This window comes from Furipterus horrens, unplaced genomic scaffold, assembly GCF_987537825.1.
Source record: "Furipterus horrens unplaced genomic scaffold, mFurHor1.1.pri manual_scaffold_17, whole genome shotgun sequence".
Classification (NCBI taxonomy): Eukaryota; Metazoa; Chordata; class Mammalia; order Chiroptera; family Furipteridae; genus Furipterus; species Furipterus horrens.
The window spans coordinates 35,361,725-35,383,477 of record NW_028327187.1 but is presented as its reverse complement, the minus strand read 5'-3'; the positions used below and the strand labels follow the sequence as shown (position 1 = coordinate 35,383,477).

The 21,753-nt window shown below is 38.9% G+C and overlaps 1 protein-coding gene across 2 annotated transcripts in view; it reads left to right on the top strand.

The window, feature by feature from the left end:
- Positions 1-21,753, top strand: part of GRIA3 (glutamate ionotropic receptor AMPA type subunit 3) — a 520,351-nt gene that overhangs the window by 98,198 nt on the left and 400,400 nt on the right. For both annotated transcript variants that reach the window (XM_090265357.1, XM_090265359.1), the window contains exon 3: positions 3,446-3,685. In XM_090265357.1, the coding sequence (XP_090121483.1) occupies positions 3,446-3,685 (240 nt within the window). The remainder of the gene's footprint in view (positions 1-3,445; positions 3,686-21,753) is intronic.

Here is a 21,753-nt window from a genome sequence, read left to right as displayed (position 1 = left end):
TAGACCCCAGCCCCCTCTTTACAAAGAGGTCAATGGAAGAGCCATTTTTCACAGAGCTGCACCAGCAAAATGAGAATCAAGAGCTGCTGGTAGCTAGCCATGCTCCCCAGAAAATTCTTTCCCAATATAAAGCAATTCTAAATTTGAAATAAAAATGTTAGGGACGTATAGAAATTATCTCATGTGTATGGGGAAGTGTTTGTTGTATTTTAAAAATAGATAAATAAATTAATAAATAAAAATGAAAAGTTCATATGTGAACTAGTAGTGATTAATTAATTTTGTACCTCTGCAGTTCAAAAATAATGATAAGAGCAATACAATATTTTTTATTAACCAGTATCTTACTACCATAACATGATTACTTTTATTTTTTGTTTTCTTCTAATGTATCAAGGGCTTTTTGAAACTCTAAGTGGATCATAGCTATAGATTTGCTTCTATCCAACTTTACTTCCTTCTCAATTATTGTTCATAATTTAGTCAGGTTAGGGTTCTCCTTGTTGAAAATATTTTGTATTTCTCCATGAGGCTATTTTGTATAGGGTTCATGGGTCCTCATCTTTCTCTTTGGCCTTGCAAGCTAGTAGGTATTGATCTAAGAATTACTAGTTGCCTCCAGAATCATTTGGGGTGAAGGGTCATGATTGCTTGTTCTAGTCTTCTAGCCCCATGATCAGTAATAAGATGGTTTTTTCCTAGGGTTACCAGATAAAATTAAGGATCATCAGTTAAATTTGACTTTCAACTAAACAAGAAATAATTTTTAGTATATGTAAAAAATTGAGGCTTACTTATACTAAAAATAATTTATCTAAAAATCAAATTTAACTGAACATTCTATATTTTTATTTGCTAAACCTGAAAACCCTATCTCATTCATGCCAATAATTACTCTTTAATGTCATTGTTGAGTTTGGGACGTGAGCTTAGGAGTTGGGCAGACTGATGCTCAAATTATGGCTTCTCCACACAAGAAATTGAATATTTTTTGTCTCATAATTCTCATATATTAAATAGAAAAAATAGCAATACCTCAAGAGGTTGTTGAAAAGATCAAATAAGGCAATATGTGTATAGTACTCAGCACAGTGCCTGGTGCCTACTAAGCACTCAATGGCTGTTATTATCGTCAATTTTATACAGAACATTATGTGTGCTGGTCAAGATTTGACCTGGTACTGCAAAACTCTCCGTTCACTTGGAACTCTCTTTCGACCCACTTATTCCACTTCTGGGGATGTATCCTAAGGATCCCAAAACGCCAATACAAAAAAAAATATGTGCACCCCTATGTTCATAGAAGCACTATTTACAATAACAAATATCTGGAAACAGCTGAAGTGCTCATCAGTAGATGAGTGGATAAAAAAGCTGTGATACATTTCTACAATGGAATACTATGCAGCAGTGAAAAAAGTTCACATTTTGCAACTTCATGGATGGACCTGGAGAATATCATGCTAAGCAAACTAAGCCAGTCAGTAAAAGACAAATACCACATGATCTCACTTATATGTGGAACCTAATGAACACAATAAACTAATGAACGAAATAGAAATAGAGCCTAGATACATAAAGCAGGCTGACAGCTGATGGAGGGAAGCAGGTGGATGAAATATGGTGAAGGAATTAACCAAAGAACAGGGTTAGGGGAAAAGGAGAAAAAGTGGAAATGACTAAAATAGCATAAACGATAAAAAATAATAAAAGAACCTCTCCATTTACAGGATTAATTTGAAATGGAACTCTCCTTAATGTCTCTTTGGTGATGACCAAGGCAAAGTGACACCTAGCCACTTTCTGTTTCTGAATACCCCTCTGTTATGAGGTGCCCCAGATTCATTCTCGGATTGGCTTTCTCCTTTTAATACAAAGACTTTTTGTGCATGTGTTTGGGGGTCACCTAGGATTTCTCAAGTTAGAGGCTATTATCTTCCCTGATGGAGATACTTCAGTGACTGATAATCATGTTTGAAATGCTACCCTAAAACCAATGACTAATAAGTTTGGCTGATAAAAGGAAGCATCCTTAATCAATGTAGGTTTAAATAGAAAGCAAGATACCACATATACTGAGAATTCTATGATTCTCACAACACAGTAAATAAATGAATTAAATTGATTCTCCACTTGCCTACGTTTAATGCCTTCCTTCTTTTGGTGCCCAGTTCCTTTACTGTTTCTCCTCTCAGGGAGGACTTCAGACCCTTTATATTCTTTTCTCTGATCCACCCATTCCCATCAAAGTTTACCCATCTGCTTTACTACTTGTCTTGGCATCTAATCAGACATTAATTCGTCTTAACATGCTAATGGTTCATAAAGATTCTATTTAATCCTCCTCCCAAGCCACAGACTTCTTTCAACATCCTAAAGATGAAGAAGTAAGCATAGTGGTGGCTTCCTAGCAGATAAGGGAGACCATGCAGAGCCCCTTAAATCACACCACATTATCAGCTGCCTGTTCTGTCTGCTTTGCATGAATAGAAGGAAGCAGTAGTGCAGATAATATAAAGATCATTTCCACGTGGATTTGGAATGCACCACACAGTGTTGGAGTTGATTTGCTTTGCTAATTATGTTCTACTTAAGCTAATGTTGAAATTGGTTCACATTTTTTAAGCTCATCTGGGCTGGAAGACGTAAGAGATGGTCGTGTGGGCCATTTTGAAATGAAGTAAAGCTGACTACAATTATGAGGAGGACATGAAAGTTCTATATGTAGGCTAATAGATCTAGAAGATAAATGCAAAAAGATAAAGATAGCACTTTGGCAATTACACATGGACAGAATAGCCTCACCTACCCCCATGTGACTCACTGGGCACTGGAAAGCCATTCTTCCCAATGACCTGCCAAGAATCTGTAATCTTCTTTATTGGTGGCCTACATTAAGGGTATTAGTCATAAAATAACTATGATTAAATCATTGTGTGATCTAAGAGGATCAACACATTTCCTAGCAGACACATTAGCAATTCATTCTAACTAAATCATCAGTCATTTTTGTCACCAAGTAGAAATGCCATGAAAGGGCAAGTCACAAGATAGTAGTACCTTGATGGAGGTGTGGGCACACTATGAAGTTCCTAGGCAGCTATGGTGGAAGTATGGGAGAACTAAGTGTCTTGGAGGTGAACTGGGAGGTTTACTGAAAAAGGGGAATACTAACTTCACCTCTTTTTCCCCCCTATATTTTCTTAGTTTCAAGCTTATGGTAGATACAGAGAATATTCAACTGTATCAAATAAATTCTTCCCTTTCTTACTCTTCTTCTGCTGGACAGCTAGGCTTTTAAGGGCTTCTAGGACTTCAGAAATCTTGGTTTTCTTTTGAAGCATGTCATTTAGACCCAAAACCTAACTATACTTTGTATTTCCAACCCTATAAGTTATATCAAGGAACCATGGGGCTATTGAAATTTCTCTTTTTCTCATTGCAGTCTGCTCCCAGTTCTCAAGAGGGGTGTATGCCATCTTTGGATTCTATGACCAGATGTCAATGAACACTCTGACCTCTTTCTGTGGGGCCCTGCACACGTCTTTTGTCACGCCCAGCTTCCCAACTGATGCAGATGTGCAGTTTGTCATCCAGATGCGCCCAGCCTTGAAGGGCGCTATTCTGAGTCTTCTAGGTCACTACAAGTGGGAGAAGTTTGTGTACCTCTACGACACAGAAAGAGGTAAGAAGAGGCATCTGTTCTCCTTTTTGAACATTCATATTGTTAATATTCATATTAGCAGTGGTGTTTAACCTTCTTCAACTCATGTTTGTTCTCTTTTTTGCAATAAATAAAATATAATACTTTTTAAATTGTACTTAATATTCAAAATGAATTGAAGATTAAAACCAAAATATCAAAGCAATGGTAATTTTAGAATCTAATTTTCTAACTATATATGTTCTCCTACCTCCAACTCTGGAAAGGGATTTGAGATACCCTCCTGGTTGAGTCTCTATTGTTTAAAAGAGCCCTCACCTAAAAAAATTTTATCTGGTTTAAAATATGCAAAGTAAAAGCAGATTAGTCTAAAATAGAGAGAGGCCTGAGCTGGAAAGTTTTAAATAAATAACCCTGTTAGAAACTAAGGTTAACCCCATTTCATAGATAACAGAACTATAGCCCAAAGAGGAAAAGTGCTCTTTCACACAGCAGCTTAACCACAGAACAGGAACTGGTGTCAATATCTCCCACATCCAGGGCTTGTTCCATCAGATCACATTAGATCTTCTGCTTCTAAGACCTCAACAATGATTTGATGACAATAATGAATGAAGATGGGCTATTCTGGGCTTTGGGGATGGATGTTTTTTAATACTAAGATATTATGTTGATCATACATTATATGGAAACAGTCTCAGAAGTTAAGGGTCTGATCTTAAATAGTAACAATTAGGTATACATATAATTCAGCTACACAGACTTCTAAAACTCAATTATCTTTGAGAGGTTCCTCAGTAAAACCATGAGATCACATCACCATAAGATTCCAAAAAACAGTGTTACTTTGTTTGTCTGTAATCCTGATTACAGGCTGGGAATAGTTCTTTCTGACTTAGGGGTTTTTTACTCATAGAAGGAAGGGGCAAATGGAAGGCCTGCCTGCCTTAGGGGCCACTGGAAAGGATGACCTTCTAGGTAACATAAGTTGAAGGGCCATTTTGTTTTGGGGCACCCAGAGCACTTTCACTTCACTCTTATATTAATGTGCCATCAAACCCTGTCAGGAAATACTAGGGCCTATATTTCCTTATGGCACTTGCCTCCAAAATTATCAGATTTCATGAACCCGAAGCACAGGTTCTGCCACTAACTAGCTCTCTGACCTTGACCAACTCATTGAAGTTCTCTTGGCCTTGGTCACCTCACCAAAGTTATGTCCCTTCTTAATGTAATATTATATAGCTTTATTTGAGATAGTGGATCAGACGCAGGACACTTTATATCTGGCAACTAATCCTTTTTTTTTTTTAATGTGTTTTATTGATTATAATGTTACATTTGTCCCAATTTCCCTTCGCTCTTCTCCCCTCCACCCAGTGGCACCCCTCCCTCCAGTTGTCCCCCCCTTTTAGACCATGTCCATTAGTTGTGCATATAGTTCTTCTCAACCTCTCTCTGTCTATTCCATTCCCTCCTACCATGATCCTTAATTCCTATATCATCTCCGTCCCTCTCCCCTTTCCCCCTCCCTGCAGACCTCCCCCCAATATGGTCCCCATACCTATAGTTCTTTTTCCATTCTCGTTGCCTGTTTAGTTTGCCTTTGTTTCAATTCCCTAACTTCTGTTGTTGTTTCTTGTGATGCAGTTTTCATTTTAGATTTCACAGTTTTGATCCTCCTTTTTCTAAACCAGTCCCTTTAACATCTCATATAACAGTGGTTTGGATCTAATGAACTCTTTCAGTTTTGTTTTGTCCTGGACACACTTTCTCTGCCCTTCTATTCTGAATGACAATTTCACTGGATAGAGTATTCATGGTTGTAGGTTTTTGCTTTTCATTACTTTGAATATTTCCTGCCAGTCCCTTCTTGCCTGCAGGGTCTCCCTTGAGAAGTCAGCTGATAGTCTAATTGGGACCCCTTTGTACACAATTCTTTTCTTCTCTCTTGCTGCTTTTAAGATTCTCTCTTTATCTTTAACTTTTGACATTTTGATTATAATGTGTCTTGGAGTGGTTCTCCCTGGGTCCAGTTTTTTTGGAACTCTCTGCGCTTCCTGGACCTGTAAGTTTATTTCCTTCCCCAAGTTTGGGAAGTTCTGCTTTATTATATTTTCACTTAATTTTTCAATTTCTAGTTCATCTTCTTCACCCTCTGGCAAACCAATGATTCTTATGTTGGGCCTTTTATAGCTGTCCCAGAGGTTTCTGATCCTCTCATCATTTTCCTTGCTTCCCGTTTTTTCTCTCTGCACTGGTTGACTGTTTGCTCCTTCTCTGTGTTCTGGTTTATTGATTTGAACTCTGGATTTTATTTCCTCACCATCTGTCTCGTATGTGGTTTTGTTCCTTTCAGTATGAGTGTTTTTCGATTCTTTCTCATCTTTTTCCAGATCTTTTGTTAATTCTGTAAGCCACCTGATAACAATGGCCCTGAACTGAGCCTCTGACAGGTTTCTTATTTGTTCATCTGTCAGATTCTTCATCTGTTGCCTGGTGAGCTGCGCCACCGGGATTTCTATAGTTGTCTGCCTCATTTTGACAGATGCGTTTTGTTTTCTTGGGCCGGCTATAGGGGGCAGTGCCTGTGTACTCGTCACGACCCAGCGACCGGCGGCGATCTGCAACCTTTTTCGCTGCGCTGTGGCCCTTTGTGGTCACAACCCAGCGACCGGCGCCGATCCGCAACCTATTTCGCAGCGCTGTGGCGCTTTGTGTGGGGGCGGGGGTCCAAGATGGATTCACACAGTTATTCCGCTAGGAGACCGGAATCCATCCTCCCTCCCTCTGGGCCTCACTGTTCAAGGCGATGTGGTGGCTGCTTTCCGCAGCGTTGGGGTTGTAAGCTGCCAGGGTTCGACTGCAGCCAGAATTGTTCTCCCTGCCACTGTCCCTGGTGCGACCGCAAACAGCACCACCCACTTTCATTCTTCCTACCTGCCCAAAGGGCGCCGCTGGTTTGTAACTTCATACGTTGGGCTTCCGTGTAGTTTTATTTTCTGGAATTTCTAGTTATCTTTTGTTTGGAAGTAGTTGTATTCCTCTCTAGTTGTAGAGGGAGACCGAGCGAGTCCGTCTTGGCTGGAAGTCTTGCAACTAATCCTAATTTATAAATTATCAGGCAGTCAACCAATTCTACAAAGTGTTATCAAACCCCAGTGGTTTGTTCAATCTTGTGATAGATGCTTAATACAGTTCAGATAGGAGTAGACAGAAAAGGACATTCATGACACAATACATGAATAATGCAAAACAATGTCAAATTGAGTGTTATACTACAGTCTCTAATTGCTATAAGAATTGTGAAAAGAGCACGCCAGGAAAGTAAGGTTTTCAGAGAAGGCTAGCTAGAGGAGTTTGAAGGTTATGTTAGTTGTGGGTGGCACAAGAAGAGAGGAAGGGAATTTGAGAAGACAGAAAGAGTATGAACAGAGGGTGGACTCAGGAAAGAGTGCTATGTGTTCCTGCAGAGCCTTGCCTGACTAGGATATGCAATGAGTTTGAACATTCCAATTCACAATTTGCTAAATTTTAATGCATTTCATTGCTTTCAAACACTGATGATGAATTAGCCTATTTCCATGTACTGTATACAGTGTAAGCTAGCCATAACAATCTAATTTTCAGAATTAAAGTTTATAAATCAGACAGCTTCCCTCATGAAAATTTTTTGAAAATAAATATCAGTTCTCTAATACTGTAACCTCACATTTATTCAAAGGCAGGAAATAAAAGTTCATGCATTTTTCTCCTCATCTCCCATGACACTTCTTTGTTCATTAGCTCTTTATTAGAGGAAAGGAATCAAAAGTTTATCTATGTCTATTTCTTATCCCTGAATATCTTTTTTCAAATCATCTGTTAACACTTTAGATAATTCTAGGGTTTTGTAGCCAAAATAGACTTTTCTGACTCATATGTGTTAATACTTTTTTCTTATATAGGCATTTAACTGGTGGGACAAATCTGTTCTGTTTGAAAATTACTTTCCATAAGCTTTTATACTAATTTCCTCCTTAGAAAGCCTTCTTAAAACACTGCACCAGCGTGCAAGCCAAATGTCACTGGTTCGATTCCCAGTCAGGGCACATGACTAAGTTGTATGTCAGGTCCCCAGTTGGGAGCACAAGTGAGAGGCAACCACACAGTGATGTTTCTCTCCCTCTCTTTCTCTTTTCCCCTCTCTCTAAAAATAAATAAATAAACAAACAAATAAATCGTTTTTTTTAAAAACCACTGCACCATGACCCTGTTTCAAATTTTCAGTGGATTCTCTTTTATTGCCCACATTGAAAGGAAAAAATAGTCTATTCTTTCAGATGCAAGATAATTATGCCTCAGCCAACTAACAAACCTGTTGTTCCTATGTTGTTATGTCCTAATGAGAACCTTCCAATGCAGGCAGCTTCCATTTTCACTGTTGCTCAGATGTGCAAGTTGCTTGCCTCAGCAACTTCACTTCTATTACTACCTGGAATTCTTTCCTTCATCTTGATTATGAAAATTCTGCCTATCCTTCCAGTTTTCAAAATTCACTTCAAACTCTTTCTCTCCCAAATGGCCCTTCCTGACCATATGACTCATTCATTCATTCAGTAATGCTAGGGTTACAATGATGAATAAGATAGACATGATTCCTGCTATTATAAAGCTTAAAGTCTAATAAGGGAGTTAGAAAAAACAAGTAAGCCAACAAATAAAATAAGTATACATTTAGATAAGGTGCGATGAAGAAAAAAAAGAAACAGACACTAATGGATAGGGCCTAATTTTTTAGAAGATTCTTAGTGATGGCCTCATTGAGAAGGAACAATTAAACTGAGAATTAAAGGATTAGAAAAAGATGGCCATGTGAAAAATAGAGAAAAAGAAATTTAAGTAGTAGACATAGGAAGTGCAAAGGCCCTGTGGCAGGAAAAACTTGGAATATTTCAGGAGCTGAAATAAGGCAGGTGTGGCTAAAGCATAGTGATGAGGCTGAGACTGGCTTGAGATGAGACTGTAGAGGTAGAGAGGAGACAGATCATAGCCATGGAATATGGACAGGAGCCATGGTATGAAGTATGGATTTTATTATAACTGCAAAGAGAAGTCATTGGAGGATTCTGAGAAGGTGAGTCATATGATCTAATTTAAGTTTCTGTAGAGAATGGAGTGTGGTACAGAGTGAAGGAAGGAAAATGAATTAAAAGGCCATTGTGGTTATCTAGGTGAAAAATGATGGCAACTTAGACTATAGGCTGGAGATGTGGAAAAGTGAATGAAGTCGAAATACATTTTGAACCCAGAATTGGCACAACTTGGGGACCAATTGATTGTGGTATGTGAGGAGGAGGAAGAACTCATGGATGACAATTAAGGTTTGGCTTGAGAGACTGGGTAATATGGTGGTGCCATTTATTGAGATGACTAGGCAGGAGGAGAACCACTTTTGAGGACCAGAGATCTTGTCCACTGCTGAACACCCACAGAACCCTTTTGTCCATGTCATTCTCTTGGCACTTAACATAACTGCTTTCTGTTATTATTTCACTGAGTTTGCTACATGCTTTTCCAAGCCCTTCTTTCCAGTATGATAATAAACAATTATTGGTTGGCCTCCAAGTTTATACTCTGTGCCCACTCTTGTACATAGCACATATTTGGATACATACTTAGTGTTTTCCCAATTCCATTACTGATTCATCAAGAATAAACCATGACTGTTTTTCAATGTTGGCTTGAAAGAAGCAGAACAGCAAAGAAGGGAAGGGAAGGTAGAGAGGGAGGGAAGATAGGAGGTAAGAAAGGAAGAGAGAGAGAAATCAATTTATAAATCAAACCATGTGATATAATTATTTAAAATATTCAATAAAGTATCTATTCTGTATATTCTTATTTTCTACAATGATCATCTATTGCTTTAGTAATAAAAATTATGAGGAGAAATTAAACTGTAAAATGTAATTTTAGAATATTTTAAATTACCTAAGAGAGAAATGGAAGACAGAGAAAAACAGAAGGGAGAACCTATAATTACACTCAAATAAGCTAAATATACAAATGATGTGACTCCACTATATAAGGTCAGAGATGAGTGAGGGGCTGAGAAATGGGTTAAACATTTGAGGTTATTTTAAAGATCTGTAGCAAAATTTTATGGATTATTGCATTTAATCCTCATGGCACACCTGTACCTTTACAACTGAGAAAACAAAGTCATAAAAAATAATGAAATTATGAAACACTGACTGGACTTCAAGGTTTTGTTGGCTATGCATTGGTTTCTGCACGCAGAGAAAGGGCTAATTTGTTTTTGCAGAACATCACTTTGTTTAGTTAGTCAGGTTACCACCTTGGTTCATTAATACAAAGTTCAAAATTATGCTCTTGGTGCTATTTCATAAAAATTTAGTTCTTGGAAAAATCATGAGGTTAACTTTGTAATCTCTGCTCCCTCTGTACCTTCTCCTCTTTACTGTTTTATTTAATCATTATTGTATCTTTCCATTACTTAGTCCCCTTGTACCCCCATTCCCGCACCAATCACCACACTGTTGTCCATGTCATTGAGCCCTTTTACCTTTTTGGTCCATTCCTCCAACCCCCTGATGCCTCCCCTCCACTGACTATCATCCTGCTTTCCAACTATGAGCCAGGCCCCATTTTCCTTGTTAGTTCAGTTTGTTCATTAGATTCCATATATAAGTAAAAACATATGGTATTTGTCTTTCTACGGCTGGCTTATTTCATTTAGCATGATTTTCTCTGGGTTCATCCATTCTGTCACAAAAAAATAAAACTTTTTTTATGGCCGAGTAGTATTCCACTGGGTAAATGTCCCATAGTTCTCTTATCTGCTCATCTGCTGCTGGACCCTTGGGCTACTTGCATATCCTGGTGATTGTAAATAACGCTGCAATGAACATAAGGGTGCTATGTTCTTTTGAATTAGTGTTTTGGGTTCCTTTGGATGTATTCCCAGAAGTGGGATCACTGGTCAAAAGGCAGATCCATTTTTAATTTTTTTGAGGTATCTCCATACTGCTTTCCACAGTGGCTGCACCAATCTGCATTCCCAGCAACAGTACAAAACAGTTGCCTTTTCTCCACATCCTTGCCAACAATTGCTGTTTGTTGAATTATTGATGATAGCCATTCTAACAGGTATGAGATGGTATCCCATTGTGGTTTTAATTTGCATTTCTCTGATGATTAGTGATGTTGAGCATCTTTTCATATGTATATTGGTCATCTGTATGTCCTCTTTGGAGAAATGTCTATTCAGGGCTTTCACCCATTTTTTAATTTGGTTGTTTGTTTTTTTGGTGTCAAGTTTTTTAAGTACTTTTTAAATTTTGGTTATTAACCCCTTATCAGTTGTATCGGCAAATTTGTTCTCCCAATCCATGTGTTGTTTTTTCATTTTATTGACAATTTTCTTTGCTGTGAAAATAATTTTTAGTTTGGTGTAGTCCCATTGTTTATTTTTTCTTTTGTTTCCCTTTCCTGGAGCTATATCCAATAAAATATTGCTATGAGCAATGTCTAAGATTTTGCTGTCCATGTTTTCTTCTAGGATTTTTGTGGTTTTGGGCCTAATATTTAAGTCTTAGAACCATTTTGAATTTATTCTTGTGTGTGGTGTAAGAAGATGGTCTAGTTTCATTTTTCTGCATGTATCTGTCCAATTTTCCTAACATCATTTATTGAATAAATTATCTTTAGCCCATTGTATGGGCTTGCTTTCTTTTCAGAATATTAAGTGATTAAAGGTGTGCATTTATTTCTGAGCTCTCTATTCTGTTTCATTGATCTATGTGTTTGCTTTTATTCCACTAGCATGCTGTCTTGATTACTATGGCCTTATAGTATAGTTTGATATTAGGTAGTGTGATTCCTCCAACTTTGTCCTTCTTTCTCAGGATTGCTGCTGCTATGCGGGGCCTTTTATGGATACATAAAATTTTTAAAAATGTTTGTTCTAGTTCTGTGAAATATGTCATTGGTATCTTGATAGGATTGCATTGATTCTATAGATTGCTTTGGGTAGTATGGACATTTTAATAATGTTAATTCTTCCTATCTATGAACACAGTATGTGCTTCCACTTATTTGTATCTTCCTCAATTTATTTCTTAAGTGTCTTATACCTTTCTGAGTATAGGTCTTTTACATCCTTGATTAAGTTTATTCCTAGGTGTTTTATTCCTCTTGAAGCAATTGTGAATTGGATTGTTTTCTTAATTCCTCCTTCTGTTACTTTGTTATTGGCATAAAAATGCAACTGATTTTTGTATTTTAATTTTGTATCCTACTTCGCTGAATTTGTTTATCACTTCTAGTAGTTTTTTGTTAGAGTTATTGGGGTTCTCTATGAACAGTATCATGTCATCTGCAAATAAAGACAGTTTTACTACTTCCTTTCCAATTTGGATGCCTTTTATTTCTTTTTCTTGTCTGCTTGCTGTGCCTAGGACTTCCAGTACTATGTTGAATAAGAGAGGTGAAAGCACACATCCCTGTCTTGTTCCCGATCTTAAGGGGAACACTTGTAGTTTTTGCCTGTTGAGTAGGATGCTGGCAGTGGGTTTGTCATATATGGCCTTTATTGTGTGTAGGTATGTTCCCTCTAACTCCACTTTGTTTAGAGTTTTTAGCATAAATGGGTGCTGGGTTTTAGCAAAAGCTTTTTATGCATCTATTGATGTGATCATGTGGTTTTTATTCTTCATTTTGTTTATGTGGTGAATCACAATTACTGATTTGTGAATGTTGTACCAGCCTTGCATTCCCAGAATAAATCCCACTTCATCATGGAGAATGATCTTTTCCACACATTGCTGTGTTCAGTTGGCTAATATTTTGTTGAGGACTTTAGTATCTATGTTCATCAGAGATATTGGCCTATAATTTTCATTCTCTGTAGTGTTTTTATATCATTTTGGAATTGGGATAATGCTGCTGCCTCATAAACTGAGTTTGAGGGCCTTCCCTCCTCTTGAATTTTATGAAATAGTTTCAGAAGGAGAGGTATTACTTCTCACAATTTTTGGTAAAATTCATCTGTTTAGCCATTCATTCATGGGCTTTTGTTTGTTGGGAGTATTTTTATTACTGCTTCAATTTCACTAGGAGTAATACGCCTATTCAGATTCTCTGATTCTTCCTGATTTAGTTTTGGAAGATTAGGTGTTTCTAGGCCTCTGTCCATTTTGTCCAGATTATCCAGTTTGTTGGCATATAGTTGTTCATAATATTTTCTTACAGTCCTTTGTATTTCTTTGGTTTCAGTTGTTATTTCTCCCCATTCATCACTAATATTATTTTTGGGGTACCTTATCTCTTTTTCTTGATGAGTCTGGTTAAGTATTTATTAATCTTGTTTATCTTTTCAACAAACCAGCTCTTGGATTCATTGATCTTTTGTATTGTTATTTTAGATTCTATTTCATTTATTTCTACTCTGATCTTTATTATTTCCTTCCTTCTACCCACTTTGGGCTTTGTCTGTTTTTCAAGTTCCTTTAAGTGTAAAGTTAGATTGTTTCTTTGAGGCTTTTCCTGTTTCTTTTTTTTAAGTATATTTTATTGATTATATTGTTACAATAGTTCCAATTTTTTTCCCTTTGCTCCCCTCCACCGAGCATCACCGCTCCCCCAGCAATCCCCCCCCAAGTCCATGCCCATGGGTGATACATACAAGCTCTCCCACTCACCCTTTCATATATTTTTCTTCTTATTTTTTAACAAATAAATGATTAATTATTTTAAAAATAAAAATTAGCAATCCCTCCCTCTCAGACTTAAGACCTTTATAATCTTTTAAAGGACAATGGACGAAGGTCTCGAGCTCCTCTAGCTGCTTCAAGCTGGATATGGTCGTTGTCCTACCTACCCTTGGGTCCAGAAATCCCTCATAAGAGTGGGGGTGTGGAGGGGAGGGTAGCCTTCCCACATGGGAAAAGATCGTGCAGACTCCAGGTCAGTTGGCTGTCCCTGGACAACGGCATGCTTGGTTTAACAGGCTGGCATCCTTGTATTCTGGGAGCAACAGATTTGGCAACAGGGTTAAAAGACATCATTCAGTCCATAACCACTAGATAACAGAAGGCAGGGATTAATTTTTCAATGTCTCACATTAGGGAAAAAAAAGGCTTCTTTGGAGGAAGGTGTGCCAGGCACATCTCACCTGTCCAAAACCCTTTTGCCCATTATACTTAGTTTGGGCTAAGGGAAATACTTTAAGTTTCCCCCCTCTCAGATCTCTGGGCCCTTTCTGTCCAAGTCATTAGGATAAAAAGGAGAAACCGGTTTTGTAAAGTGAAGCCCACAGACCACCGCATACTTCATCAACCCAACCACTTAGTTCAGCCAAACTGTTGAGTCTCAGGAGGCAGCGCTGCAGACAGGATTAAGTGAGACCTATACGTACAATCACTCAGGTAAGGAGATCATAGGCTTATGCCCTTTGAAAACAGAAAACACATGTTAATTTATGCAGCATAACAAGTCTCTAAATCTGTAAGACTGTCTTATTGGAAAGATATCCAGTTGCAAGGCATTTGACATTCTTCTTGCCTGTAAATTAAACATCTTGGATGATACCACGGACGTAGTTTAACTTTCAAATGAAATCATATTTTAAATGAAAAGAAACTTTAAAGACGGTTAGCTGCACTACTTTATAGTCCGCCACTGATCATTGTGATCTTCTTTGAATAACGATTTTTCCCCCTAAGATTACCCTTCTTGTCATTAAAGGGACTGCATTAAGTCCATTTTTAATTTATCCTGTTCATTTGCATGAACACAACAAGAGCAGCAAATGATCACTTATCATCTTTAGTTCTGCTTTGCTGGAACTTACACAAGGAACATTTAGGGTGACCTTCAGTCTGCCCTTCAGAGCACAGAAGCTGAGCATTCAGCCTTGTCTGTACACACCTGTTTCTTCCAAGTCCTTCAGGTTTTCCATTGTTCCTTAAGGTCCCTTCTAGCCATCTTTCAGGAAAACAACCTTCATTCCTTCCCTGGAATGATTGCTGTGGACCGCACAACCAACCATGGTACCAAGCCTTTTATCTTGTGGGCTTTTATTACCCTCGAAAGTCATTCCCAGTTCCTCAGGGCTTTTTGGTAACAACCAGAGCCCAAGCATGTCTCCTTTAGGCATGACATTCCAGTCAAAGTCTTGGTCAAAAAAAAAAACCCCTCTATTAACAACTGGTCTTATTAGTTTTATTCAAAGAAATTTATGTCATCACTTCTTTAGACTGCCAAACTCTGGAGGGATCAGATAGGGAGAAAAATATACAGTGCGAAGAAAAAGCCTTGTCCTTCTACTATTCACTAAACTGGCATTTCCATTCTTCATATTTTCATTTTTTTCCCGCACTAAAATTTTTTGTTTGTTTTTCCATTACAGTTGTCCCACTTTTTTCCCCCTCTTGCTTCCCTGCACCCTGTCCCTCCCTTCTCCCACATTCAGTCCCCACTCAGTTGTCCATGTCTGTGGGTCATTTATACATGTTCTTTGACTAGACCCTTCCCCATCTTCCCCTCTTCTCTCCCTCCTGCCTCCCCCCTTGTTACTGTTAGTCTACTCCTTGTTTACATACCTCTAGTTCAATTTTGCTCATTTGTTTGTGTTGTTCATTAGTTTCCTGTAATAGGTGACAGCATGTGGTATTTTTCTTTTGTTGCCTGGCTTATTTCGCTAAGCATGATTCTCTCTAGTTCCATCCCATTGAGCTACTCTATGTCATTTGATTGGAGCATTTAATCCATTTACATTTAAGGTTATTACCAATAAGTACTTATTCATTGTCATTTTCCTCCTTTGTACTCATGTTTCTCTCTGTCTCTCTCTGTTTCTTCCTCTTCTTAAAGCAGACCCTTTAGCATCTCTTGCATTGCTGGTTTGGCGGAGATGTATTCTTTTAGCCTTCTTTTGTCTCCTTATTTCACCTTCCATTTTGAATGAGAGCCTTGCTGGGTAGAGTATTCTTGGTTGTAGGCCTTTGTTTTTCATTGTTTGGAATATTTTTTGCCATTCCCTTCTGGCTTATAGTGTTTCTGCTGAGAAATCTGATGATAGCCTTATTGGAGCTCCCTTGTATGTTATTAGTTGTTTCCCTCTTGCTGCTTTTAGGATTCTCTTTTTGTCTTTCAATGTTGCCATTTTAATTATGATGTGTCTTGAAGTGGGCCTGTTGGGGTTCATCTTCATTGGGACCCTCTGTGCTTCCTGGACTTGCGTGACTCTTTCTCTCCTCATGTTAGGGAAGTTTTCCATCATTAGTTTTTCAAAGAAGTTTTTTATCCCTTGCTCTTCTTCTTCCCCTTCTGGAATTCCTATGATATGGATATTATTACGTTTCATGTTGTCCTGCAGCTGTCTTAGAACTTCATCATTCTTGTTCAGTCTTTCTTCATTTTGTTGCACTGTCTGGGAGTTTTTGCCTACGTTGTCCTCCAGCTTGCTGATCCGATCTTCTGCTTCCTCTAGCCTGCTTTTAATTCCTTCTACTGTGTTCTTCAATTCAGAGATCGTATTCTTCATTTCCTCCTGGCTCTTATCGATAGCTTCTATTTTTTTTTTTTTTTCATGCTGGTGTAATTCTCAGTAAGTTCCTTGTAGTTTCCACTGAGCTCATTGAGCTTCTCCATAATCCATGTTTTGAATTCCATATCTGATAGTTTGCTCCCCTCTATTTCATTTAGCACTCTTTCTGAGCATTCTACCTTTCCTTTCGATGGGGGGTTGTTTCTCTGTCTCCCCACTTTTGTGACTCATATTATTTGTTGGTGCTTCTTAGACTGATCTGCACTTCCTGGATCTGCCCCTGGTGGCATCAGATCGTGTACCAGTCTGACCCTAGGCAGCCTGTTGGAGACTTCCCAGGGATCTACTGTCTTTGTCTGTCTCCTTTAGTTGTTAATGTATTCAATTTGTGATTAGCCGTCAGGCTTAAGGACCGTGGTTGTGGCAGCTTAATTCCTGTAGGCAGAGCTTTTGCTTCCCCTCAGGCTGACGCCACTCAGAGGGGAATGGTCTGCCTGCAGTACTCGGGATGAGTCAGCACTGTGACCTGGTCGGCTCCTCCCCCAGTTCTCCTCTCAAAGCCACTGCATCAAACTCTCCCCAAGTGTCTCCAGTCCTCTCTACCTTCCCTCTGCTTGAGCCCAGGGTAAGTCGGGGCCAAAATATTTTCATATGTGATCCACTTAAGAGCTCTTTTTCTCCTGCTGTTTCTCTCTGGCTAGCAAGAAACCCTGTGGCTTTTCACTTTTCACAGCTGGATACTATTTTACTTTCCACCCTGTTGCTGTAGGCTCGGAATCCAAGCTGGGGGTTTAGACCCTGCCCTTCTCAGGGGGAACCCCCGGCTGCTGAGCTGTTTCTCAGTCCCTTCAGCTGCCACCCGTGGGAGCCCAGTCAGCCTTTCCGCGTCTCCACACTCCCTACTGGTCACGTTGTGATGTAGCGGCCTTTTCTGTTTCTCCATGGTTATAAGACTTCTCTCTAGCTAGCGTTCTGTTGGTTATTCCAGATGATTTCTCCACAATTAAGTTGTAAATCCAGAGTGGTCCTGGGAGGAGGTTAGTGTAGCTTCCACTTACTCCTCCGCCATCTTTGATCTCTTGTTCCTTTTTTTGTTTGTTTGGTTTTTTGTTGTTGTTGTTTTTTGTTTTGAGATAGGCCTGTATTGCTATGAATTTCTCTCTTAGCATTGCTTCCCCAGTGTCACACAGATTTTGGATTGTTGTATCCTCATTTTCATTTGTTTCAAGGTATCTTTTGATTGCTTCCTTGATCTCATTGTTGACCCATTCATTGTTTAATAACATGTTATTTAGCTTCTTTGTTTTTGCCTGTTTTTCTGTGTTCTTCTTGTGATTTATTTCTAGTTTCACAGCATTGTGGTCAGAGAAGATGCTTGATATGATTTCAATCTTCTTAAATTTATTTAGACTTACTTTCTGTCCTAACATGATCCTAGAAGATGTCCCATGTGCAGTTGAAAATATGTACATTCTGCTGCTCTGGGATGAAATGCTCTGAAGATAGGAATTAAATCCATTTAATCTAGTGTGTTGTTTAAGGAAACTGTCTCCTTGTTGATTTTCTGTCTGGAAGATCTATCCACTGAAGTCAATAGGGTATTAAAATCCCTGACTATGACTGTATTTCTGTCGATCTTTTCCTTTATGTCCACTGATATTTGTTTCACATATTTATGTACTCTTACATTTGGGTATGTAAATGTTTATTAGGGTTATACCTCTTGCTGGATTATTCCCTTTATCATTATGTAGTGTCCTTCTTTGCCTCTTATTATACCTTGGTTTTAAAGTCTGTTTTGTCAGATATTACTACAGCTACCCCAGATTTCTTTTTGCTTCCTATTTGCATGAAACATTTTTTCCCATCCCTTTATTTTTAGTCTGTGTGTATCTTTTAGATGGGTCTCTTGGAAGCAGCATATATATGGGTCTTGTTTTCTTATCAATTCAGCTTCCCTATTCCTTTTGGTTGGAGCATTTCAGCCATTTACGTTTAAGATGATTACTTATAGGTATGTATGTAATGCATTTAGTGTTAGACTGTATTCATGTGTTTTGTTTTGTTTTTTCTCTTTTTATTCTTCTCAAAACAAGCCCTTTATCATTTATTGTCATACTAGTTTGGTGTTCACAACTCCTTTAGCATTTTTGTGTGTGTGAGGCTCCTTATTTCTCCTCTGATTTTTAAATGGCAGCCTTGCTGCATAAATGAGCCTTGGTTGTTGGTCTTTGCTCGTCATCACCTTGAATATTCCGTGCTATTCCTTTCTGGCCTAAAATGTTCTGTTGAAAAATCAGATGACAGTCTAATTGGTGCTCCCTTGTTTGTAACTATCTGCTTTTCCCTTGTGGCTTTTAGGATTCTCTCCTTGTCTTTAAGCATTGTCATTTTAATTATGATGTGTCTCAGTGTAGGCCTCTTTGGTTCCAACTTGTTTGTAACTCTCTGAGGTTCCTGAGTTCTGTGTCTTTTTTCCTTCACCAGATTAGGGAAGTTTTCAGTCATTATATCTTCAAACAGATTTTTTTTTTAAATTATGTTTTATTGGTTATGGTTGTACAGTAGTCCCCAATTTTTTCCCTTTTCTCCCTTTCACCCAGCACCCTCCTTCCCTTCCACATTAGTTCATATCCATGGGTCATACATATAAGTTCTTTGGCTTCACCCTTTCTTATATTATTCTTAACATCCTCCTATTTTGTACCAACCAATTATGCTTCTTAATCCCTGAACCATTTCCTCATTTCTCCTCCATCCCCCTCCCAGCTGATCACCCTCAAAATGATCCCCATACCCATGACATTGTTCCTATTCTGGTTTGCTTAGTTGAATTTTGTTTTTATTTTTTATATTCAGTTGTTGATAGTTGTGAGTTTGTTGTCATTTTAGTGTTCATAGTTTTCATCTTCTTTTTCTTAAATCAGTCCCTTTAACATTTCCTATAATAATGTCTTGGTGATGATGAGCTCCTTTAGCTTTACCTTGTCTGGGAAGCACTTCATCTGCCCTTTCATTCTAAATGATAGCTTTGCTGGATAGAGTAATCTTGGTTGTAGGTCCTTGCTTTTCATCACTGAATACTTCTTGCCAGTCCCTTCTTGACTGCAAAGTTTCTTTTGAGAAGTCAGCTGACAGTCTTATAGGCACCCCTTTGTATGTAACACTCTGCTTTACTCTTCCTGCTTTTAAGATTCTCTCCTTATCTTGAACTTTGACATTTTAATGATGATATGTCTTGGTGTGGTCCTCTTTTGGTCTAGCTTGTTTGGAACTCTCTGTGCTTCCTGGACTTGTATTTCTATTTCCTTCATCAAATTTGGGGAGTTTTCCTTCATTATTTTTTCACATAAGCTTTGAATTTCTTGCTCTTCCTCCTCTCCTTCTGGCACCCCTATGATTCAGATATTGGCACGTTTAAAGTTGTGCCAGAGGTTCCTAAGTCTCTCCTCACTTTTTTCAATTCTTGCTTCCTCATTCCGTACTAACTGACTGTTGTTTTCCTCCTTATGTTTCAAATCATTGATTTGAACCCCAGTTCCTTCCCTTCACCATTGGTTTTGTGTGGATTTTCCTTTGTTTCACTTAACATAGCCTTCATTTCTTCCCTTATGCATTTTCCATATTCAAGCATATCTATCAAGCCTGTGAGCATCTTTATCACCAGTGTTTGGAACTCTGCATTTGTTAGATTGACTATCTCCTCATCTGTTAGGTTGCCTATCTCCTCATCGCTTAGTTCTGCCACTGGAACCTTGATCCATTCTCCATTTTGGGCCATACTTCTCTGTCTCCTCATCTTGACAGGCTCCTGTGTTTGTTTGCCTCTGTGTCTTAAGTAAGCTGTCACTCTTGTTACATTGTAAGGGGTATAGCCTTGGGTATTCATCAATACAGGGCGACCTGTTTCACCATGCTGTGATGCTGTGTGTAGTGGAGGGGTCCGAGAGGGAACAATGCAACCCGCTCTGCACTCGCCCCTTTTCCAGGCACCTCTCCCACTTCCACATGGGACTGGTGGTTCTCTAGCTGTTGCCCTGGCCATCGTTCTCAAAGTGGGTGGGTTTGTGGACGTTCTAGGTCTGCGGGGGCCCTTCAAACAAGCAGACTCTTCTGAGAGACCAGCAGTTTCTTCTTCCGCCCCAGCCCCTTCTGGTTTGCATAGTCAGAAGCAATGAGGCTCGTATTTCCCCCAGCACTGGGACCATGAGCTGCGCAGCCTGGTCTGGTGCTGAGAATGCTCCCCACGTGTCCCTCCTAAATTTTTAAAATGTGTGACTGTGTTTTCTGCTGGCCTTCCACTGCCGTCGCTGCCGCTGCCACATCTGCTGCCACCACCACACCACATGCTCTCTGCCCTGGCTCCCCTCCTCTTACCTGTCTGGATGAGTATTTGTTCTTTATATTTTTGTTTGTTGGACTCCCATGTGGCTTGATTTTCTGAAACTTCTGGTTGTCTCTAGTTTTGAGGTAGTTGTGTTCCTTCTTAGTTGTGAAGGGAGACACAGCATGTCTGTCTACACCTCCATCTTGCTGGAAATCCCCTCAAACAAATTCTTGACCCCATGCTCGATCTCTTCTCCTTCTGGTATTCCCATGATGAAGATGTTGTTATGCTTCATGGTGTTAAAAATATTTCTTAAGCTCTCCTCATTTTTAAACTTTTTTTTTTCTTCTTGATGCCCACCCCCTGCCTGTTTTTCCTACCTGGGAAGAATTTTTCAATTCAAGTAAGGGCCTTCTGTGAGATAAAATTCTAATCTAAATTACTGATTCGATCCTCTGCTTCATCTAACCTACTGTTTATCCCTTTGAGTTTATTATTTATTTCAGAAATTGCATTCTTTATTTCTTTCTTTTTGTTTTTGCATTCTTTATTTCTGAACGGTCCTTTTTTATGATTTCTACATCTTTTTTCATGCTGTTAAATGTCCTCATAGTCATTACTCTAAAGTGTCTATCTGATAAACTGCTTACCTCCATTTCATCTATCTCTTCTTCTGGAGAATTCTCTTGTTCTTTCATTTGGGTTCTACTTACTTGTTTTACTATTTTGGCTGCTTCTTTGTATTTTCTGCCTCAGTTGTTATACTAATGAGTGATATAGCCTCTTGCTTTAATCACCAGCCTAGCTTAAGCACCACAGAGTAGGGCAGAGTAATTTCTGTGGTCAGGGCTATTGCTTCCCCTCAGGCTGATGCCACATGGAGTGAATTGCTCTTCCTGAGCAAGATGGCTTCTGCAGTGTGGGGAATGACTCAGCACAGGGATCCTGGTAGCTGTTACTTCAGTTCTCTTCCCAGAGCCACTAACCCCAGACTCTCCATAAGTGTCTCTCGTCCACTCTGTCTTCCCTCTGCTGGCGCACAGGGTAAGTGACTGCAAATGAAATTTTGTGTGTTGACCTTTTAAGAGGCTTTCTGCATCTCCAACAATCTCTACTTGGCAGATAAAAACCCTGCTGGATGTTATCTGGGTTCCTTTCTGGCTTTGGTACTGTAGGCTGGGGAGCCCAGCTTGGGGTTTAGACTCCACACTT